Source organism: Echeneis naucrates, chromosome 24 (assembly GCF_900963305.1).
Source record: "Echeneis naucrates chromosome 24, fEcheNa1.1, whole genome shotgun sequence".
NCBI lineage: Eukaryota > Metazoa > Chordata > Actinopteri > Carangiformes > Echeneidae > Echeneis > Echeneis naucrates.
The window spans coordinates 1,148,010-1,170,667 of NC_042534.1; the positions used below are offsets into that span (position 1 = coordinate 1,148,010).

Consider the following 22,658-nt stretch of genomic DNA (forward strand, 5'->3'; position numbering starts at 1 on the left):
CCTACGATTCAATAAATCATTTATACCCCCGTCCCCTTTTTTTTTTTTTTTCTTTACAGGAACAATTCTTATAATTAAAGCCTTAAAAATACTTTAGACCTTTTTTAAAAAATAAAAACTTTCTGAATAAACATTTTTAGAATCTCTAAAATACTGTATCCTGTCAATTAAAATAGATATGCTAAAGCTAGAGAGCGCCACAGTTTATTGCCATGATTTAATGATATGCCTAAAATTTCACTGTCAAAAAACAAACAAAAGAAAACAACACACAACTGAGGTTAAGTCAATAACTTTATTAGAAAAATAGGTTTAACTCACCTCACTGTACAGTATAAAACAATTCATTTGCAAAAATGCAAACACACTTGTTAGCACAAAAAAATAAAATAAAATAAAATTCCTGACCTTTTCAATTGGTGATCCAACAGGGTCAATACAAGTAGGAAAAAAATAAACTGGCTGCTTCTCATAAAATGGGTAAATAAAAAAAAACAAAATAAAACAAATAAACAACAAAAAAAGCTGCACAATTGTTTCTGAACTGGTAGATGCTAATGAGCCAAATGTGAAACACTCTATGATGGCAAATATCACAAAAAAAATAAAAATAAGTGAAACATTTCCTGCTAATGGTGTTTAAAAAGACCTTAAAGGAGAAAACCAACCTCAGGTTCAGTTTCACCGTTACAAGTCTGTAATGTACAATTCATTTCAAAAGACACTTTTACTTCAATTCCAAGAATGCTGGATTCATGACATAATGTGCGTGCACAAACTCTGTACAGTTGAGTTCCTCTCTGCGTGGTGACAGATCATTGGTGCAAACAAATCAATATTTGACATCATTTAAAAAGAACCAGTCTGGTGTGATTCTGTATTAAAGCTGCAAATATCAACAATGTTAAACTTTGGGTTGTTTTAATAAAGTTTAACTCTTAAAAAAGAGTAAGACAGGCGTTTGTGAGGGATTTTCCAATTAATTTAAAGCTAAAATTGACTTGACCATAACGTAACAATTGACCTATTGATTGACCTGTGAGTGTTCAGAAGCTATAACGGGAACATAGACTAATCCCATCTTCACTCTCAGCCTCATTTTGATCTGAGCTACACATCTGAGTAAATTCTTGACTTTATCTGGCAGGTTGTCACAAAATCTGTCCACGGACAGAAACAAGGACCTGTCCAGGGTTAGGGTTAGTGTTGAAACCACCTCAGAGGAGTCTGCAGCATCACATCTCCCACGACAACACACCAGCTGGTAAATACAGAATAACACCAGGCTGATTCTTGACATTTTATACTGTTTCAAATACAAATTTAAAAAAATAATAAAATTCATTATTAACTAAAATGCACAAAAGAAAAACCTCACTGATGAACTGCAAAACAAAACATGTCCAAACTTCAGGTACATCCTGATGTGTCAGTGTTCTAGGCTGGATCTGCTCCTTTAAATTCTTAATTGATCCTCCAATGCTATGAATTGACATAAATTTACATGAAAAATTAGTCAGGACCACATTTACAGCATGATCAGTCTAGAGTCGACGTACAATGTGAGATGTTTAATCGTGCTTCTGTGATGAAAACGTCTCCCACGTCATCTTTAGTGAAACTTTTTCAGGACATTGAAATGAATTCACTTTCTTCCAGAGACTCTAAATAAGAAGCAGCTTCCCTGGAGGTCAGCGGTCACGAGCCCAGATGTTAGCACCAAGCAGATGGCCTGGTGCATCACTTTGCTAACAAGAATTTAAAGTCGCCCCCCCCCCCTCCCCCTCGCTTATGGAAGACAAAGGATGACCTTGGTTTCCAGGCATTTGAGATTTTACAAAAGAAAAAAAAAATGAAAAAGCTATAAAACAATTTCAGTCCGTCAACTACATCATCACTCAGTTGGTTTGTAAAGACAACAAGGCTCAATTCACACATCCAGCTGAGAAGTGAAATTCATTAAGTGCTCTGTTGTGGTTGCCTGTGCATATCTCTGAGGTGGAGGGGGTGGGAGGGCATGACCCTGCCTCAAAATGACAGAGCAGGCAAGTCCTCGAAACTGAGGTAGTTAACAAACCGTTGGTGGCTTTAGTTCTGACAGAACCATCTATCCTGGAATGCTCGACCTTGAACGCCAGGTGAATCTCACCTTAACTCTGCCCGATGATCAAAGATCATCGCGTCTAAGTCCGTTGTAAAGATGTAGTCTAAGAACTCTGAGGGGAAAAAAAACAAAAAATGAAAAACCAATAAAATAGCATCAAGTTCCACTAAACCACTCCAAACTTCGGGGGGAAAAAAAAAACAAAAAAAAAAACAAAAGTGCAAAGACTTTTCCAGAATGTCCATCATGAACTCATGCTCAGTAGGTCTTCAAATGGCATTTTTGGGACTTTGTCTTATTAAAAAAGTCAGTGCTTTTAAAATAAAAAAACAAAACAAAACAAATCTTTAAAATAAAACAAGCTGAAGTTTTGCTCTTCTGATTATCTTCAAATGTGGCAGTTTTGGGAGATCTGCTCCTTAAAGGCTGGAATACCACTGGACCACTGAGTCAGGTGATCTTACCACTCCATCCACTGGCAGCCTGCAGTGTGTAACGCCAAACACTGGTCAGTCTTCATAGCGACACATCAGGACCGGCCTCGACCCCTTTTTCCTGCTAGTCAGGTAACAAAAGGAAGCAATTAGAGAATGGAAAACAGGATCGTATTACATCTACACACACATCTACTGCTTTGTGTCCCTCGCGCTCACACACTTGCAGCGAGGAAAGACTGTGCAACACGCAAATTAAAAAAAAAAAAAAAAAAAAAAAAAACAGAAACGAAACATGAATTTTACGTACATTAGAAGACAAAGCATTCTCAACAGACTTGCACGCCCTCCGACGCAACATGCACATGTCAATGCCTTAAAGAGGACGACAAGCAGAGAACCGGTCTGATTTTTGGATAGTCAAAACTTAAAAGTCGTCTGAGGTGCAGCAGGTGAAACGTGGACAGAGAGAAGGGCAGAGGAGTCGGGGTTAAGAGCAGCCTTTGTTATCTATAGAAGCAAAACTAAACAACAAAAAAATAAATGAAGAAAAAGAAAGTAATCAAACACTACGAGCAGGTCATGCATTGCAGTTATCTACCGCAGTAGCACAAATTCAAACCTCCAGATAAACACATGCAAGATTAGTATCCAGGCCTTCAACAGCTAGGTAGATCCTTCTGGGACAAGGAAAAGCTTCACTTTGGAATTAATAAATCAAATTGTGCTTTTACCCCCCCCACACCAATAACAAAAGGGACTTGTATGAAAGACTGGTAAGGAGGTGGTGGGGGGTGGTCACTGTTGATGCTGTGTTTACAGTGAATTTAGGACACCAATTTGAGACGATGTTTTTTGGACATGAGAGGAACTCATAAGGATGAAGTATGTCACTACACATACAGAGCACTTGAGAGATGCCAACTATAGAAGTAGGTGATTTGGAATTTGATGGCATGCAAGGTGACACTGTAGCATGTGGCCAACATTGGCAAACCTTTAGTCCATTTTCTTCCACAAGGAGCCTTAAATTTGAAGGCAATTTGAAGAGAGAATTTGCCGAAACATGAATTTGCAACACAATTTGAAGTTTTGTACACGTGTGCGTGTATGTTTATTAAAGCAGACAAACAGCAAAGAATACAAGCCAAAATGTAAAGCCAAAAAATAGGACTATGATGGTCCTTTTTTTTCTTTTCAATAACAAGACACGCATTACTTTGTGACAATACAAATTGTAGTTTCATTTGTTTTAAATACATGTTTAGGAGACATATGCTTTGTTGCTGTTAGCTACTTAAAACATGGAAAACCAGAATTTCTAAAAACATACATAAAGCTATAGCCAAATAGACAGCTCGAGCACATATTTGCATCTAAAAATTTTTTTTTTCAAACTTTGTTATGGAAAATCTTTTAAACGACCATCTTAAAAATAATAATAAAAAAAGGAGAAAAAGAAACCAGTTCGCCAGAAACAGGTGGGAGTGTGACTATTTGAGTCCAAGCGAATTATTGAAATATGTACAAAAAGATATCTTGCCAGATGTCACCAATTTTGAGGAAAAAATGCAGGCAACCGTATGGGATTGAGGGCCAATCAGATCAAGTCTCTAAATAAAAAGACAAAAACAAAAACAATAAACACGTATTTTGTTATCAAAGCCCTACTGGTTTACTTCCACTGTTGCCCAAAAGAATCCTGATAAAATTCCTGGTTGTCAGATTTGTAACCAGAATAGTTACCAGAATGATCACCACCTTGGAGCGGTTGCTGAGCAATGGGTTGAGAGCCCCAGTTCTGATTATTGGTCTGGCGACGCTTGGAATCTGGCTGGTTGTACCCATCAGCTTTGCGCTTTCCTCCTACATTTCCACCGCGGCCACCCCGAGCACCACGTACCCCTCCTCGCCCTCTCGGCTGCACGCCTCCTCTTGCACCCCGCCCGCCGCGTCCTGGTCCCGGCCCGCCTCGCTGGGAGAAGTTGGCCCGGCCCCTGGGTGCGCCTGCGCCACCGCGTCCCCTGGCTGGAGAGGCTCCTCCCCGGGAACCCCTGTTGCCACCGCGCCCTCGGCCTGGAGCCTGGAAGTCGTCGTAGCCATAGTAGGGGTCATCGTAGCCGCCACGGTAGTTGTGATAGTCATAGCCATAATAGTCATAGTAGTCCTCATAACCGTAGTAGTCAGGGGGGTAGGCATAGCCTCCCCGGTTGCCGCCCCTGCCCCGGCCTCTGACAGGGGGAGGCATGTGGGGAGGCGGGTAGTAATAATAGTCATCATACCTGTTGGATAGAGAAGACGAGAGTTTAGAATGATTGACCTGTCATTAGAAAACATGGCACTCTGAGAATGTGACGAGCAGTTTCTTACATTTGTGTTTTGGCGGCTTGTCTCTGGGCTTTGCGCTCCTTCCTCTTCTGATCGGGTGGTTTGGCAAAAACTATCTCTATGGGCTCTCCCTCCAGCTCCTTCCCGTTCATTTCTTCCAATGCCTAAAGAAAGACAGCGTCAACCTTTGGTTCAACAATCACATCTTATTCATACTCAGGCAGGATGACAATTCCCATTTTAAAACAAGCTGCATGACTAAAGTGAAGAAAGCGAGTACCTTCACAGCACCATCCCTCTCTTCAAAATGAATGAAAGCATAGTCTTTGAGCTTTTTGACCCGCTCCAGTTTTCCAAACTGACTGAAGGACTTCTCCAGGATCTCTTCTGTGACACCATTGGCAAGGTTTCTCACAAATAAAACCTTCACCTGTGAAACAGACAGAGAGGGGGGGGGTGCTTCTGTTGAATATGTGGAGGAGAATGGTGTCTTCCACTCCGTTTTCTCTATGAAGGTGCTGTCTTCAGATCGTTTCTGTCCTTTAAGCTCACCTTGGCCATGACCTCGGGGTCGGGGTCTTCGATGGGATCAGCCCACTCCACTGTCACCACATTGCCCCAGACTTTTACCTTCCCGCTCATTAGCCGACGGCGGGCCTGAGCGGCCGTTTTGTGGTCTTCGTACTCGAGGAAGCAGAAGCCCCGGTTCTTCTTTTTGTCATCGGGTTGGTGGTACAGTATGACATCACTGAGGCCCTCTTTACATTGAGAAAAAAGTTCAAGTTGCTTAACGAGAATAAGAAATGAAGTTGAGGTGGTTTAAAATTGAGCAGAGAATTGCAAAGCAGCTACATAAACCCAGATTCATAAAAATCAACAGATCAGGATATGTATGTATTTATTTTTTTACCTGTGACTTTAGCAAACTCTTCAACTATTTGCTCCTTTGTTTTACTCTTGGGAATGGAGCCAACAAATAGCCTGTTGTTGGCGACAGATATACACACCCCAATGTGCTTGCCAGGTCGGATCTCATAATTATTACACTGTAAGAAGGAAAAAAGAAAGCAAAAGGATGACTGTGAAGGCTGACAACCAGTCCAACTGCTTCACACTTTCTTTGCAATATTTACATATCTACCTTGTGGAACTGTTTCATGCAGAAAAGTCAAATAGCTGTCGGTCAATAAGCTAACTTTGCAACCTTTGTTTTAGTCTCCCTCTTCTCGACGCAAACTCACCAGTTTCACTGCCTCCTGAGCTGCTTCTTTAGTACAGAACGTGACGAAGGCATAGCCCCTGTTCAACCCACTCAGGGGGTCCATCATTAGCCTCAGGTCCCAGATAGGCCCAGCCTTCTCAAAGAGAGGAACCAGCTCGTCTTCAAACAAGTCCCGGGGAATCTTTCCGACAAATATCTGGGAGAAGCAAGAATGAGCAGAACTCCTGATCAGATAAAGATAGAAACTTCAGATCAGCTCGAGAACAACCCAAACACGAGAGGAACTTTCTGTGTTCAACTTTTCTTTGGTTATTCTGCTTGACCCAGTTTTTATCCAGAAAATCAGGATCATTTCACATTTAAAAAACCTTCTGTCTATAACTCGGTCAATAAAAAAATGTTTATACTCAATGTAATATGTTTCATTACATCTCAGTAATCAGGTGTGGAAAAAACAGCAAATGGAAAGTTAATGTTAAGTTTCTGTTATGTCCTACTTACCTCTGTTCCGACCGTGGGCTGTGCACCTGAGTATACTGACTCAGGCGGGGGGCCGCCATACTTTCTCTGCCCTGTTGTTACATCAAGTGTGTAGTTGGTTCTGTCCAGGAGCTCTTTGATTTTCGCCTCGTCCGGGCCTTTAGTAGAATCTGAAACTTTTGTCCCTTGTTTCTCTCTCTGCCTGTAAGTCTTCATTACCCCACAGAGAAAGGCACTTTTGTTCTGGAAGGGAGAGCAACTGTGTTACAGACATAAAGAAAATTTACCGTCCTTTGCTAAAGGGAACAAAGACACACATAGAAAAGAATGGCAACACAAGGATGTATACGTCATACAGTACTTGCTTACTCCAAACAATTAATACATGAAGTGTGTGTTTATTCTTTTCATCAGGGAGGGGGTCCCGTGTTAAAAGCCTACACAGGTCTTTCTATTGAATTGCATTAAGCAGGCAGACTTGCCCAGGTCCTCCCCCATCACGCAGTTTGATGTCAGCACTCCCTGTCTCAAGCTCAGTGTTGTGTTGGTCCTGACTAAATCTAAACATGTTGGAAACAAACTGATTTATTTTGGTTTCACATGAACAAACAACATGCTGCCAACTTTTTCCGGCATCTTGTGTGCTTTAGCAAAGATCGCTCTTGGGGGTTCAGATTTCAGATGCAGCTCTAGCCTTTGTTCAGTGGCCCTTTGAAATCCATGTACCCTCATATGTTCCCTGGACTGGTCTGATCTGATTTGGTTTCTTACTTGTTGAGGCTTAATAATAACAACAACAATAAAAAAAGGAAGCTGTGGTTATTTTTAACACTTTGTTCGTCCAATTAGTGCTAAGTGGGGGTCTAGATGTAACATACTCAGTGTTGTTGCACTGATCACAGCTCAACTAGCTTTTTGTGGAATTCAGTTTGTAATGCATTTTTAAAAAGTGCAAATTGTTTGCTTCTATACATGAGCTCAAACACTTTAACTTACACTGAAGATTAGTTAGATAATCATTTTGTTACCTACAATAAAGATCTTACAGAAGACGAAACTTTTGGTTGGTCAACACCTTGACAACAGCGTATTCAGGACTTACTTGCACGTGTGACAGATCACTCTCTTTGAACTGGACCAGCACTTGCAGGGCTCCTTCCTCATTGAATTCTTTCAAAGCTTCAATAGCCCTTTCGTCTAGGTCACTATGTGCTACCAGGCCTGAGAAATGCAGCAAAAAACAAAACAAAACAAACAAACAAAAAAAAACAAAAAACTGTAAATACGTTGCATGTTGTTTAGATTTTTTTTCTTATTATCGTTACCCGTGCAGGTCAACAGCGACAAACGGATGATGTGACTCAAGCAGTTGGACAATAGGTTTTTTAGGTTGATGTGTCCCGGAAGGAACAAAGGGAAATGATAGCTAAAGGGACAACGGCTCGGACCACTAACTTCCAACTCCACAAAATAAACAATCAGATGCTACTAAGACCAGATTTTAAGATATTCAAACAAACACCATTCCCCATTAACATTGTGGATGGCATCCTTGCAGCTCCTAAGGCTGTACACTAAAAGAATACAATTCACCTACTGCAGCCAGACAGCTGCTTCATTGTTTTGGCACATGTCACAGTACCAGCTGGCTTCAATCTACCTTCCTTAAAACAGTTTATGGCTACACCCAACCTTTTATCCATTCAATCCAGCCTGTACATTTAACAGCATGATAATAAATACAGCAAGACCTCAAACAACTCACTGATGAGCAACAAAGAGGCTACTTTTGAGGGTGGCATGCAAACAACTGGAAATGTTTTATTGATCTCATAGAAAGAAATGCACCTTTTTACGACTGAATATAAATGGACGGTTAAATGTTGGCACAGTCTCTGTAGAACAGGGTTTGCAGACCAAATCAGGGGTTTAAGGAATTCTGTTTTTCTTGCACTCTACCCAATCTCTTTGTCGGCTTGCAGCTCTAATGAGCAGGCCCTTTTTACTGTTAGTGACTATACTACAAAGGAACTGCTGAGTGACCAGTGTTTCATTTCCCAGATGACCATTGTTTTGAACAATCAATATCAAAGGGTCAGCCTGGTGGCACTCATCTTATGAGAAGACTAGAATCAGCGGCATGTTACCCCATCCATCACTGCTCTGACCTCCACACATGCCCATAGCAACCCCAGCATACTGGTTTCACAAATCTTTTAATAATGACATCACAAACACACTGCTTCTTTAAAAAGCTCAATAACTTTGTAAATGAACGAGTCGCAGCAGATATATGACGCTCCCAATACACAAGATCCACCTTTAGATAAATGCCTAACAGGACAACACAGAACACAGAAGCCAATAGCCATGGCGCTTGCCCTAAAACATCTCTGAACAGTCCCGTGTTGCCATAGTGTAATGGTTCATAACTTTCATCAGCACATTTCTCTCGGACCAGGCAAAGACAGGATACAACAGCAGGGCATAACCTCAGGTAGAAACTTCTGCTTACCTGCTACGTAAAGTTCATCTAGCTTCTCTGCGACTTTCTGAGGTAAACCAGCTTCCAGTAATGCCTGGAAATGTTCTGAGTGGGTCACCGCCGCCGTAGTGTCCATCGGTTCCTCCGTACCGTTCCCATTTACATGATCTGTGGCCATGTCTCCAGACATCTGTGGAGATGAGATCAAGAGCAGAATTAGCTGCAACCTCACTGTAGTTGGAGGCTAGAGCAAGAGCCAAACAACAGTATGCCTTTGGGTGAAGTTTCCATCACAAACTCAGTATATGCATGCACCACTTAAATATTACCTGCTCCACCCTAACCCTTGACACTGGTGCTGAATAGACATACTGTGTTACACTGCAGTTTTTTTACCCTAATAAGCTTTAATTAGTTTTGTGTCATGAAATTACCACACAGACACACACCCCCACCCCATTTAGCATTAATCACTTTCAGAAACGTCGTAACGCTGGAGCAGTCATTTTTATTCTTCAACATCAAAGAACAAAAACACAATCTACGACGATGGTGGCTAAGGTCACTCTCCTTTTCATTTTGTGCAGTTGTTAAACAATAGACAAACAAATCCAAAGCTGTTGGATTTACCACAATAAAGAAACTAACGATCAACTAATTAACTCCAATGCGGAGCATTGATCAAACCAAAGTAGAAACAGGGAGTCGGGGGCCCAACAACTGTTTGGCTGGGGGCCACGGCCATGACACATGCTGTTGGAAGCACTCATGGAAAACACACATTAGATCTGCAGTTTGGCGCCATCGTTCAAGACTGGACATTATCAGAGTCTTATCCCAAACTGACACACGAGGATGGCGCGTACTGCAGTGTTTACTGTCTCTGATTAAAGCAGCTGGCGCTTTTACACACACCAACACACAGTAATAAAGACTGCACACTTCTCCAGCTGAAGCCAGCGGGCTTCCATACATTATCCACCACGCCTCTGCTGACTAACACCATCAGGAGTCCGGGGCTCCGCAGGCCGCACCGCACGCGTGGTGTCGGTAACTGCAACGGGCTTAGCGTGTCCTAAAACAAACCCGGGAAGCTAAATCTGCTAAAGAAATTGCTGTCTTCTCTGAATGCGGGGCAGCTTCGACCGATTACACCCCATCTGTCAACCAAAGCTGGCGCTTTCAAAATGCCGGCTAGCCGTCTGACCGAGCTGCTGCTATGATGCTAACCCCTGGCCGGCGGCTAACCACTGCTAACTGAGCAGCGACAACGGGGCTCGGCCGCAGAACGGCGGCCCGCCACGGTGAACCCGTCTCGGCGCGTAACGTACCATGCGAATCTAAACTCGGGTGCACGATGCTGATCCGCCGTGATGAAGGTGCTTCTGGGGGAAAAAACAGGAAAATAATCACGCCGGCGCTTTTTCAGGTTGATTTCTTTACTCCCGGTGAAACAAAATGGCGGCGACGTAACGTCGCGATCTCAGCTTCTCGCTAGCATGCACGGGGTTCACCAAGTGGTTCCTCACGGGCTGCTCGAGTTTCTTACTTCCGGTCAGAAGCTGCTCCGAAACACCGATCGATATTTTATTATTAAAATTGATTATCTCACACTTTGGTACGATTATTAAACTCCACACACTTCAAGAAGACACCGTATATACTTATTTTAGCCTGAGCTAGCTCAAGGATCCCCTTAGCCTCCTGTTACTTACCACATCGTGTGTGTTTTCACCATTTTCTCTTCACTGCGAACAAAACCGGCGTATTTTTTTACAATTCTCTGAAAATGCATGTATGCTGTATGCAGTCGCGATGTGGATTGAATTACAACAAATACTTGTTTGTTTAAACGCTACATGCCACGAAAACAAATATTTATTTTCGTGGCATGCAGCGTCCTTTTATTTTGAAAAATCATCCGGAAGCGGCATATACAATATGATATACAATATGACGATTTTGAAACTGACAAATTCATAAAATAAAATATATTTTATTGTAGATACGTTTTATTCTATAGATAGTTAACTCAATATAGAGTATACATTCTTAGAGATACTATTACGTCTTTACTGCACACTGAGGTAACTCACCTTTATTATCGAGTGGTTAAATTAATTTTAATTCAAAGGTTAAAAAACTCAGATGAAAACAGTATCTCATTCTATTTGTGTGCTTGAGATTAACTACATTTCTGTCTATTGCTGAAAACAGAAGGGGTTATTCAACAAAACGTTTGTAATAGAATAAATACTTTAATGATCAATTTAATAAAAAAAAACAGTCCTTGTCGCTGACCATATGTATAGCCATACTTCTCCTAATCTCATGTTTTATTTTATTATTTTTCAAAATGTGTGCATATCTTTTTTTTTACCCCGGAAACTCCGTCACGAGTGAGGGCGGGGCTTGGTAAAGCTTCGCGCTGCTATTGGCTGAGCGTGGAATTTGAAATGTAGGCGGAAAAACAGCAGCTCGGTGGAGACGAACAGACTCAGCGATGCAACGTATCTGCTGAAATGGATCTATAACCACCAAATAAAAAGAAAAACAAACGAGTCGAGAGTTAAGTTGCATTCGGGATTATAAAGGACTCAAAGCAGAATGGATATCGCTACGTATTTACAGTAAGTCAGCACTGGATTTGCCCGGTGTTAGCTTAAGGCTAGCAGTTAGCTTCAGAGGTGCCAATCTATCGCTGTTTTGTGACAAATGTATTCAAACTGCCAACAAGACATTTAGACACCGTGCTAAATTCCCTTACATTTGTCTCCACTTCTCCACTCGTAGGTGTTTTGAAAGCACAGTTAGCTCGTACACAGGAGACGACCCTCTGGATCAATGGGACAGGTGAGAGGCTTAAACTTATCAGGACAACTTGGGCCAGAGTTCTGTGAGTGACTGTGATAATACCACACCGTGAGATAGCTACACTACAGCTACACTTTAAAGTCACCCATAAGTGGAAGGATCCTGCTTTTGTGTGTTCTTCGAGGATGTTGAGTGAAGTAATATGGTTGATCCTTAACCCTCATTAAGTTTGGGTTTCAAAATTACTGCAGGGAATTCCACTTCATTAGAAAGGAGCAAATGAAAGCAAAATGTCAGTTTGTGTTTTTCAAACTGTAGCAGTGACCTCAGAATGTTTTCTCTGCAGTTAAATAACTAAAAAAAATGTCACAGCTTGTTCCATATTGCATATTCAACAAGTAGTGGACAAGTTGCTGATTGTCCACTTGATTGATATTTTTCAGGTTTGTGGAGTATCTGGAGCAGACACTACCTGCAGACAGCCTCGGTGGGATGTCAGTGGTGTTCGACACTCTTGTGCAGAAATTTCTGAACGTTGAGCGATACGCAGATGACATCAGATATGTGAACTACTGCATAAAATGTGTGAGTCTGACTAAACTGTTATACTGAGCCATACAGCTATAGTTCACTGGCTCTTCAGACTCATTTTAGCTGCTGTCTTACAGGCCAGTTATTACTCCGACCCAATCGCACTGTACAGCCACATCTTTAATAAGGGCGTCGGTACCAGGTCCGCTGCCCTTTACGTGGCCTGGGCACAGCAGTTTGAGCAGAGGGGCTTGAATGAACAGGCTAATGCCGTGTACCAGAAAGCAGTGGAGAACCAGGCCCAGCCAGTGGATACTGTTCTGCATGAATACAGGTAACACCAACGACTCAGGCACTTTGGATACAGCGTGGAGCTGTATACCCTCTAAGCTTTTCATCTATATCCAGGCTAATTATTAGACTAATATCTTCTTTTGTGCAACCAGGCTATAAATAAATACCAGCATGGCGAAGTCTGTGGTGCTGTTGGGACAGGCGGCCAGCGAGTGGAGAGAGTTGTAGCGAAATAAATAAAATTACCATTTTGTTTTATTTTGTTTCTCCTTCTTTTCTTATTACAGGCAGTTTCAAACAAGAACCAGAAGCCAGACAGGAGCAGGTGAGACATTATTTGCTTTTTTAGAATTGTTTACATTTGTGAAAAAGGTTCAATATCGTGTTTGAGCTTCTAACCTTTTGGTTATTTATTTTTTTCATAAAACAGGAGGTCGAAATCCTCTGCAGAACTCTAATTTAGCCAATCAGATGTCGTCCCACAGAGAGACAGCCACTCAGAGCAAGGTGTGTGTGTGTTTTTCTATGGATTTCCATCATTGTGTGAGTCCTTGCTGTCTGTGCCAACCCACCAACACTCCGTTTCATTTGTTACAGACCACTGTTGAGCCTCTGTCCAACCCACCTGCCGTGAAAACAACCATAATGTGAGTGAAAATGAATATTGGTTCAGTTCGAGTTCATGCTTTGACCACAAGGTGGCGTTGGTGAGGAGTAATGGGATGTTTTTAAGGATAAAGAAAGACAAACTGTGACTACACAACAATACAAAAGTTCTGTACATTGGGCCAAGTCTTCATGCACTGTCTTCAACCGATTCAAAATGCTGCACATTTTATTACACGTTCAATCGCACGACTCTACTACTGAATAAAATCACCTACAGTAGATGATACATTATCTGATCCACAGAGTCTCCCGCTCTGAGACCTCAGGGACAGTTCCCTCCAGTCATGGCTCCAACATTCAGACGGTGTCAGAGTACATACAAGATGAACTGGTCTGTGAGGGATCTGAGTTTTCCTTCGAGGAGGTCCGAGCTGCCAAATACTTCCGTCGGCTCAGGGAGAGGCAGGAGAAGGAGCACAGAGAAATGAGTGAGTCCAACTGTAGAGGGAAGATAAAAGGATGTGCTGCCTTAAAAGCCAAAACAGGATCAGAGTAAATAAATACTGAGAGAATGAGTCATGAACATCTGTTTTGTTTTTTTTAAGTGGAGAGGTGTCTGAAGGAGCATGAGGAGGGCATCCGGAACATGGAGTCCATGTTGGAGAAACTGGACCACAACCTTCAGGCCTATGGAGGGCTGACCGGCCAGAGAGTGAGTCTGTGGAGTCTGACACTGCTGTCGGATAATAAAACAAACTAAACATCTCCATGGGGGGGGGGGGTTAGAGTTAACCTTGTGTCAGTTCTAGCTGCAGCTTTTTGATTAAATTAATTTCAAATTCAATAAACAGAAAAAAACATGTGGACAAAGGAAGAGACTATTTAGCTGCTGGTGAGAAACTAGAAGCTTCTTATAAAGCCAAGTGAGAAAAAAAGTCATGTTTATAAAAAGTGTCAAATCAAACTAGAAGTAGTCTGCAGTAGATTCGTCTCGGTGCTGGTTGGATCTGTACTTAAAATGAAACCTCCACTGTTTTGTGTGTTTCAGATGCCTGCTGTAGATGCAGCCCCACCTCCCAACCCTAACCCTACCCAGCAGGCTTTGGGGCATCCTCGGCCCTCCAATCGGCCGAGCAGCAGGCGCTCTCTTGGTTTGAGATTACACAGCGACCCGACCTTCATCCAAGAGGCAGCCACCATCACTGACCCCCCTCAGCACCCCGTAGATACAAACGCTCTGCACTCTGAGGTTTCCTATCACTCCTCTGTCCTGCATTTACCAAAATCAGCAGCCACTTCAGTGTCCACAGATCAGGCGCCTGTCGTCCAGTCGCTGCACAGACCTTCCAGTGTCTCTGCCGTGACCTCTGAGGCTGCGGTTCAGCCCAGCAGCTGGCAGAGCGGGCAGCAGCAGGAGCAGAACACCACACATCCGTGAGTCTGAAATGCTCTGCAGCGCTGGATGCTTCCAGAAATACATGCTGAGACAAAACAAAAAGTAAAAGTGTGTTTCTTCCTCTTCCCTCAGGAATGTGAGTCAGTCAGAGCTGGAGGACAGACTCGATGGTGAGTTGGATCATTGTTGGTCACTTCAGCTTCATGTGAATGTTCTCAAACCTTCTCTTTGCTGCTTCCCTCAATGTCTCAAGGAGGCACAGCCAACTTGTCTCACGTCACTCCAAACACTTCACTGGGCTACGTTCAGGCCACGCCTTCACGGGTGTTGCCTTCTCCCACTGTCAACACACGGGAAGCACTGGGTGAGCACAGCAGCCCTTCGCTCTGAATAAGGCTGACATGAGTTTTGGTTTGTTTTTTATGTCAGTGGTAATTAAAGATATGCATGGACTTTATTATGGCACCTGCAAGCATCAAATCAGTATCGGCGTATCCCCCAGTCTAAGACCAGTCCAGTTATTGGTGGACTTTAATATGTTTTGTCCCATCCAGACGTCATCATGGACATGTTTCAGGCTCCGACTCTCTTAGAGGATCCGTTCAACAACACATCATCAGTGCTCCATACCGCTGAGAGGGAGTGTGATGCCGGATACCCAAAATATGGTAACAATGCTGTAATCAGGCTGATAACGTAGAGAAATAAATTAATATGGGATGAAGATGAGCTTTAGTAAATCTACTTTGCCTCCAAAGTGCAACATCAACTCACAGATTATCCGTTTTAAAGTATTAAAATTAAGTTTTGCTGCTATTTTGAGCCAATTAACAGTTTTTTCTCAACAACTTGAAGGAGCTGCGCCCACATTCACCAATCCTCCTACATCGGCACTGTTCACCATCTTCCAGGATGAAGATGACAAAGAAAATGGCGGGTGAATATGGATTTCAATTCTTTGTGGTTAATAACAGTATCCATTAAACAGCCCATGTGAGACATTCTGTGAGGAAATAAATGAATACTTGGGAATATAATTCACATGAATGTTTGTTCTGTGTCTGTGTTCAGTGCTGCTGCTGCGGCTGCCAAGGAGAAGCCTAAACCAATCAGAGCTCTGGCAGAAATCCCAGTTTCTAAATCAGAGAAACCAAATGTGAATATTCACACATCTGATGCATCAGCGTGTTTGCAATCTTGCTACATTTGTGCAAAATTTCCACATAATGTACACAGAATTAGCTTGAAGTTCCCACGATTGTATATAAATGTTCAGAATGAACAAAACTCAAACATCAGTAATAATGTTCTCCATCAGGACACTCCTTCAGATCTGATGCCAGATGAGAGCACCATGTGGGGAGCTCGCTACAACTCTCTCCACTCGCTGGCCGCCTGTCCCAACAGCACCACAGACTTCGCCATGCTGGCTCATTGTGTCTCCACGCCATTTACACACAAAAGCTCGTTATTTTTCCAAGACCAAGGTACGCAGGAGTCCTCAAAGGCAGATAATCTAATGTGCAGTGTTCTGTATGCAGCAGGTTGTCACCCCTCCTGTTTAAATGTTCTGTCTCCAGAGAACAACTGCACCAGAGGTGAAGAGGCTGATGAAGACGCTTTCATCAGACGCCAGACTAAAAAACTCAGGTAACCAATCAGAACCTGCTCAGGATGATGAAGACTCTGAAGGCCTTAAGTTTAAATTATAATTATTTATTTTTATGAATAGAACATTTAAATTGCATCAACAACTCTTATAACTTCTCCCACTATTAAAAAAACCTGGATTCTGCTCAGAGAAAGTAGTAAAGTTTTATTTCAATTGTAGGAGTGTTGCTCCTGCTTTGACTAAAGGTTGTAGTTACAATGGGGACCTTTATGTTAGAACAACGCAATCAAAATTTTGGTGGCATCATCTCTCTTCTCGCTGTCAGTCCCATCATGGAGCAGAGTCCGAGCGATGACATACTCCCTGAAACATCTGTCGCTCAGCATCCCTCTTCCTCAGCCAGACAAGGCACCTTCGTTGGTGAAGAGCTCGCCATCAGCCAGCACTACCTCACCTCGTCCTCCGTCACCATGGTACAGCATCCTCCGCCCGCCGTGCTGTCCTTCAGGGATCAGACACTCTGTGTGACGGACTCCTCCGTCCCCAGGACCACAGCACCCGCCTGGGAGGTTTACACGAGCCCAGAGAAGCCGTCAGGACGAACCTCTTTGGTCTCAGTCGGACCCAGCAGTGAACCGTTTAAAATCCTGGAGGATAATGATTTAGGTGAACCTGCAGGTCCAGAGCAGGCCCAGAAACCAGCCTACGATGTAGCTATGAGCCCAGAGTGTGCTCTCAAACCAGACTGGCTGGCCATCAGGAGCCCTGAGGTCACAGTGGAGCCAGATCTGGACGCCTTCATGAGTCCTTGTTGGAAAAATGCAGCAGACTCCGCTCCCAACAAGACCCAGGATGTTCCCATGAGTCCAGATTGTGCTCTCAAACCAGACTGGCAGGGCACCAGAATTCCTGAGTCCACAGTTGATCCAGATCTGGGCGCCTTCCAGAGTCCGGAGCGGCCACAACTCTGTGCCGACGTACCCATGAGCCCGATGCAGCTGCTGCCACTCAGCGCCGCAGATGAGCCGATGATGAGTCCAGACAGACTCGCCGACGTGTCCATGAATGCGACGGCGAAGAAGCCAGGCGGGACAGAATCCGTCCAGCTGGTGTCAGACCCCTGGGATAACGAACTGATCTCAGATCTGCTGTCGGCACTCTCGCCACCGCTCACCTCTCACCCCCGCTGCATCACCTGGCAGTGCAAGGTGCCCAACATCACCCCGAAGATGACCATCAGCATGGGTAAGGAACAGGGCTTTCTGACACAGAGTCACAGCAGCGTCCAGACAGAAAAGGCGCTGACGTGGAAAAAAGTCTCCACCTAAACTGACCTTTAACTTCCAACAGGAAAGGCTTCGCTGCAAGTCGACTGCGTCCTCGGTGAAGGGGCTTTTGCAACAGTTTACCAGGCCACAGACCCCAGGACCTCAGAGAGGATGGTATTAAAGGTGAGACCTCAGTCCGCCAAGTTTCTTCATGTTTCAGTCACATAAAAATGTAAATCCTTTTGTTAAATTAAGCTAAAATAATAATAATAATAATAACTGTAGTGACCTATAATATTTATGATAAAGCAGAAAAATGATGATAATCATTGAAAGCAGAGAGTAAAGAGGTGAAGAGTCTCAGCATGTTCACTGAGGATCTTCCTGCTTCCTCCTCTGATCAACATGAGCGCAGGTTCAGAAACCAGCCAATCCCTGGGAGTTTTACATCAACACCCAGCTGGACGCCCGACTGCAGCCCGCCGTCCGCCACCTGTACAGCGGCGTCCGCTCAGCTCACCTCTTCCACGACGGGAGCGTTCTGCTCTGCGAGCTCCACAACTACGGCACCCTGCTGGTTCGTTCACGCCTCCCCTGCACTTCTCTGACGCGGTGACATCACATGAACGGGCAGTAAAAGTTGTCTTGTCTCTGACTCCGCTCTCAGAACGCAGTGAATATGTACAAAACGCTGAGCGACAAGGTGATGCCTCAGCCTCTGGTCATGTACTTCACCGTCTGTATCCTGCACATGGTGGAGCAGCTGCACAGCGTCCACATCATCCACGCCGACATCAAACCGGACAACTTCCTGCTCGGAGAGAGGTAACCTTTTTAACTAATGCTCACATGTTGGTTGCCATGACGGCTGGCTCTTAAGAAGTTCTGACAACGTATGAAGAACCACAAGTTCCTCCACACCTGATGCATCCTGGTCATTTCTGCTGCCGCCTCTCAGGTTCCTGGACAACAAGTGTTTCGATGTGGAGAACCTGGACCACGGTCTCGTCCTCATCGACCTGGGACAGAGTGTCGACATGGAGCTTTTCCCAGAAGGCACTGCTTTCACCGCCAAGTGTTTGACATCTGGTTTCCAGTGCACAGAGATGCTCAGCGGGAAACCCTGGAACTACCAGGTGAACGATTCAGTCTCTACAAGACAAAATGTGACACGGTTTTACTTCAAAGCTCTGACTGTCTCCTGTCCGCTCTCAGACGGATTACTTCGGAATAGCAGGGACGGTCCACTGTATGCTGTTCGGGACGTACATGCAGGTGACAAATGAGGATGGCGTGTGGAAGACGAACGCCGTGTTCAGAAGGTAAATGGTCGTGTTGCTGTCAGGAGAAGACGATGTGTTCAGAGACTCACACTAAATACTTCGCCTAATGTGTCGTCCCACAGAAACCCCCACAGCGAGCTTTGGTGTGAGTTCTTCCACACTCTGCTGAACGTGCCGAACTGCAGCGCCCAGCCGAGCCTGCGGAGCCTCCGCTGCAAGCTGACGTCCGTCTTGCAGGAGAACTACGGCAGGAAACTGTCTACGCTCAAGAGCCGCCTGCTGGTTCTGCTGCTGGAGAACCGCAAGGCAGCCCGGAGATGACAGCCGGAGCTCGAGACCTTTCTCTCTCCAAACCAGAACCAACATCTCCTCTGAAGCTTCAAATCAGTTCAGTTTGAATAGTTTGAAAATGTAACTGGAGGATTTCAGCTTGAAGTCGGTTTGTACAAATAAAAAATTTTATGATTTAGTTTTAAAATCTCGTTTTATTTTGTCCCAGATTTTTTCTTTAAAAGAATAAACTGTTGAATTGCAGTAGATTTTTTTCTTGTTTTGCTCTCTATCTGAAATGAATCTGCATGAAATTGATTCAGCTCTCTGTTTTTGTTTTTTTTTTGTTTTTTTATTCATATATGTTATTATTTTTTAGAAGTCCAGATTTTATTTTAAGTTCTGCACTGAGGATGGTCAGAGGAATCCAAACTCGGCTTCCATGTGTGAAGATTCACTATCTAAGAAAAATTGTTTTAACACTTTCATAAAAAGAAAATTGAACTGATTATGTTTGCCATTTTCCTTTTTCACTTTCCAATGATTTAAAGCTGCTGTGACAAACTGAAGCACTGATCAGCTTACTGCAGGAATATTACTCTAGTAACGTTCATTAACAATATTTAAAAGCTCTACCAAAGTTTCCTCGTGTTGGCATGAAACTGGGATTACACAAATACCAGCCAACAAATTAAATTAAATTAAATTAAAACAGGTGGTCATTAGGAACAGTCTGTGGTTAAATAGTGAAAAAAGAGAATAAAACAGAAGTAACCTGAAATATTAAATGAAGTGAACTCTTTTCCTGCTGCCTGATAGATTGTGATAACAGGAAGTCTCATCAGCTTGACTAAAAGACCTAAAAGGTTTATGGCACAGACGTTCAGCTGGTTTTCCTCCCATACCTTAAATATCTCACAGCCGACCTGTTCAGACTTGCAGCTGCAGCTTTTACTGAACATGCACCCAGAAAAGGAAAAAAAAAACAACAACTTCACTTCTACAACAAACAAAAACAACATTTAACATCTTCTCAGAGGTCACCTATTCATAAATGACTGTTCCCGTCTGACTTTTGACTTTAAAGGGTTTTATTTCCTTCAGTCTGATCCTCAGATAATTCCCACGCCTCCTTCAGGCTCACCACAGCTGGTAGGAAATGTGGAATGTTTGGAGTTTAACACCCTTCTTTACTGTCATTATGTGTTGCAGGCAGCTGAAGCCAGCGTCTCTCTGACGGGCCCCTCCCTGATTAAACACAACAACCTTAAAGAAGTCGTGCTGCCTTCATGGTCTGTCAGAAACATTTAAGCACCAATGCAATTCAACAATATGTACAGATTAAAGAGCCAATGTCGACGTGTCCCGTCAACTCAAAGTTGAATATTTATTAAACATGGCAGCTTTTTGTCTGAATTATGCTAAAGCAAGTTTTCATGCTATATTTCCATCATTAAATCAAACACACTTATTTTGGAACTTTCTGAAACAATCAACAAAAAAGGGAATCATTAAAAAAAATATCTGAATTTACTGCAGTCTACGTAACTACCTAAAAATAAGTGATAATTTGACTTTCTTACAATAGTCAGCGTTTGTTGGTCCAAAAGGAAAAATCAGTTTTATAGACAGCAGCATTAGTGTTAAGAACATTAATAAAAGCAGTTCTGGTGATGATGTTCATTTAAAAAAGTAATGCCATTACATACAACAACACAGCTGCAGGGAAGCCAGAAATAAGATTCAATCCAGGAATTAAAGGAATGAATCATCTACCTGGATAAAACAAAACCACCTAACACCTGAGATGACCGACCGTCAGGAGCAGCACTCGAAGGCAGCACACACCTGTGGAGGTGAAGAACCTGAACTCCTTCAGTCTGATCTGAGAGCCATGGAGGGAAGAGCGCTGACGGACGAGGAGGTGTCCTCCGCCTGTAAAGAGGGAGAGCCCATCACCAAGGTGAGCACTTAGATGAAGCCTCTGTGGTTCTGCTGGGTTTAGTTTGACGCTGTCGGATGTGTTTACCTGCCTGCTGGCTGTAATGCAGTCAAACCTGTTAACTGATCTGCAGGCATGCAGTTACCTGTGAGCCTCACTCAAACCGGACCGGATGCACCTGAAGACAAACAGCAGGACTTCATGTTTCTCCTTTATCTCTGAAGTGAAACACAAAGTGAACAAAGTGTTTTATTTAAAGTTTGTTCTTGTGTATCTGGACTCTGGTCTCTGCAGGACTACATGATGCAGCAGACGATGCTGAGGGTCAAGGATCCAGCGAGGTCTCTGGACTTCTACACTCGGGTCCTGGGCATGACGTGAGTCCAAACCGGTGATCATCAAACCTTTTTCAGCTGAAGGAAATCTCCCATCAGAGATTTCAAGATAACATTCAGGAACATTCAGGGCTGAACTAAAATCAGAGAATCAGAAACCAGATCAGGTTCTCGTTGTTGTCTTTAGTCCACAGACTCTGAGCTTTCTCCAGAACCCCGTTGGTGTGGACTTCCTGTCTGTCTGTTTGGTCTTTGCTGTGGTTTTATCTAAAAAAAAAAAACAAACAAACATCTGGACTCCTCTGTGTTCTTCAGGCTGCTGCAGAAGATCGACTTCTCCTCGATGCGTTTCACTCTCTACTTCCTGGGCTATGAGGAGAAGACCGACATCCCAGCAGACATCAAGGAACAGACGGCGTGGACGTTCTCCCGCCGAGCCACCATCGAGCTCACACAGTATGTCTGGTGACCTCCAAATCTGATGTCGGCTGTGGACAACATCTGATTGATCTGTGGCCTTCAGTCCGAGTAGACTCATGTATTCGTCTGGTCCTGCAGGAATCAAAGCTCCACCTCATTTACAACAAATCTTTCTGTGTTCTGATGAATATAATTTTATTATTTCTGTGTCCATCAGTAACTGGGGATCAGAGTCCGACAAAAATCTGTCGTACCACAACGGGAACAAGGAGCCGCGAGGATTTGGTGAGGAGGCTCAGACTGAGATGTTTTATGATCTCACTTTGTGTATTATTTCTGAGGCAGATGGCTCCTGTAGTGTGCGTAACTTCCTGTCTGCTGCAGGTCATATTGGCATTGCTGTTCCCGACATCGACGTCGCCTGCAAGCTGTTTGAGGAGAAAGGAGTGACGTTCGTCAAGAAGCCGGACTCAGGTGAGATCATTCTGTAATAATCTCCGAGTGAAGCCGACTTCTTGAACGCCAGGAGGTGGAGCTCAGGGATCTGGGATCAGGTCTGGTCACTGCTCTTTCTCTCCTCCCTCCTCTCAGGTAAGATGAAGGATCTGGCCTTCATTCAGGACCCCGACGGATACTGGATTGAGATTTTGAGTCCAAGCAACATGGTCTCCCTGATGTCACCGTAATTTCCAGTGAAATTTTCTGTAAAAATTTCATATCCATTTTAACTGTTATGATCATATTTGGTAAAACCTAAACTCAAATTTATTAAAGAGACAAACACATAATTCCAAATCTTTGGTTGTGTATTTAATATAAATATATGTGAAT

At 43.4% G+C, this 22,658-nt stretch overlaps 3 protein-coding genes and 1 long non-coding RNA gene across 11 annotated transcripts; 2 read left to right on the top strand and 2 right to left on the bottom strand.

Moving 5' to 3' along the window:
• Nucleotides 1-281: 281 nt before the first annotated feature.
• Nucleotides 282-10,534, bottom strand: LOC115037510 (heterogeneous nuclear ribonucleoprotein Q). 8 transcript variants are annotated; one of them, XM_029496108.1, is made up of 12 exons: nucleotides 10,385-10,534; nucleotides 9,084-9,243; nucleotides 7,671-7,789; nucleotides 6,590-6,811; nucleotides 6,108-6,284; nucleotides 5,777-5,912; nucleotides 5,419-5,624; nucleotides 5,147-5,296; nucleotides 4,909-5,030; nucleotides 4,300-4,820; nucleotides 2,849-4,151; nucleotides 282-2,662 (listed from the first exon to the last, which is right to left on the bottom strand). In XM_029496108.1, exons 1-11 carry the CDS (start codon nucleotides 10,385-10,387, stop codon nucleotides 4,144-4,146), a joined length of 1,824 nt encoding a protein of 607 aa, XP_029351968.1. In that variant the 5' UTR covers nucleotides 10,388-10,534; the 3' UTR covers nucleotides 282-2,662; nucleotides 2,849-4,143. The 8 variants fall into 8 exon arrangements, with proteins under 8 accessions (XP_029351968.1, XP_029351967.1, XP_029351965.1 ...); XM_029496107.1 differs by having other exon boundaries at nucleotides 4,285-4,820; XM_029496105.1 differs by having other exon boundaries at nucleotides 282-2,216; nucleotides 2,569-2,662; nucleotides 2,849-4,820.
• A 688-nt stretch (nucleotides 10,535-11,222) lies between these two features.
• bub1 (BUB1 mitotic checkpoint serine/threonine kinase) lies at nucleotides 11,223-19,638 on the top strand. The gene is made up of 24 exons (XM_029496430.1): nucleotides 11,223-11,683; nucleotides 11,847-11,906; nucleotides 12,311-12,452; nucleotides 12,536-12,732; nucleotides 12,980-13,017; nucleotides 13,123-13,199; nucleotides 13,290-13,339; nucleotides 13,605-13,789; nucleotides 13,907-14,013; nucleotides 14,350-14,735; nucleotides 14,830-14,867; nucleotides 14,951-15,061; nucleotides 15,252-15,365; nucleotides 15,553-15,634; nucleotides 15,769-15,853; nucleotides 16,016-16,184; nucleotides 16,278-16,347; nucleotides 16,635-17,554; nucleotides 17,660-17,760; nucleotides 17,993-18,154; nucleotides 18,245-18,402; nucleotides 18,536-18,713; nucleotides 18,793-18,899; nucleotides 18,983-19,638. The coding sequence occupies exons 1-24, from the start codon at nucleotides 11,661-11,663 to the stop codon at nucleotides 19,179-19,181; spliced, it is 3,759 nt and encodes a 1,252-aa protein (XP_029352290.1). The 5' UTR covers nucleotides 11,223-11,660; the 3' UTR covers nucleotides 19,182-19,638.
• Nucleotides 15,955-21,167, bottom strand: LOC115037725 (uncharacterized). Its single transcript, XR_003840471.1, has 3 exons — nucleotides 20,979-21,167; nucleotides 18,499-18,729; nucleotides 15,955-18,388 (listed from the first exon to the last, which is right to left on the bottom strand). It is a non-coding gene; the product is annotated as an uncharacterized LOC115037725 (long non-coding RNA).
• LOC115037724 (lactoylglutathione lyase-like) lies at nucleotides 20,942-22,616 on the top strand. The gene is made up of 6 exons (XM_029496431.1): nucleotides 20,942-21,093; nucleotides 21,367-21,449; nucleotides 21,723-21,863; nucleotides 22,045-22,112; nucleotides 22,212-22,301; nucleotides 22,419-22,616. The coding sequence occupies exons 1-6, from the start codon at nucleotides 21,025-21,027 to the stop codon at nucleotides 22,511-22,513; spliced, it is 546 nt and encodes a 181-aa protein (XP_029352291.1). The 5' UTR covers nucleotides 20,942-21,024; the 3' UTR covers nucleotides 22,514-22,616.
• The last annotated feature ends 42 nt before the right edge of the window (nucleotides 22,617-22,658 follow it).

Excerpts from the sequence above, each read along its gene's own strand:
- LOC115037510 (XM_029496104.1), bottom strand. Across the intron at positions 6,812-7,670 it reads GTGATCTGTCACACGTGCAA|AACAAAAGTGCCTTTCTCTG; the intron begins GTAAGTCCTGAA and ends TCTCCCTTCCAG. Across the intron at positions 5,913-6,107 it reads CTCAGGAGGCAGTGAAACTG|TGTAATAATTATGAGATCCG; the intron begins GTGAGTTTGCGT and ends TCCTTCTTACAG.
- bub1 (XM_029496430.1), top strand. The coding sequence starts at position 11,661 with ATGGATATCGCTACGTATTTACA. Across the intron at positions 14,014-14,349 it reads GAGGGCTGACCGGCCAGAGA|ATGCCTGCTGTAGATGCAGC; the intron begins GTGAGTCTGTGG and ends TGTGTGTTTCAG. Across the intron at positions 15,062-15,251 it reads CAACACACGGGAAGCACTGG|ACGTCATCATGGACATGTTT; the intron begins GTGAGCACAGCA and ends TGTCCCATCCAG.
- LOC115037724 (XM_029496431.1), top strand. The coding sequence starts at position 21,025 with ATGGAGGGAAGAGCGCTGACGGACGAGGAGGTGTCCTCCGCCTGTAAA. Across the intron at positions 21,450-21,722 it reads ACTCGGGTCCTGGGCATGAC|GCTGCTGCAGAAGATCGACT; the intron begins GTGAGTCCAAAC and ends TGTGTTCTTCAG. Across the intron at positions 22,302-22,418 it reads CGTCAAGAAGCCGGACTCAG|GTAAGATGAAGGATCTGGCC; the intron begins GTGAGATCATTC and ends CCCTCCTCTCAG.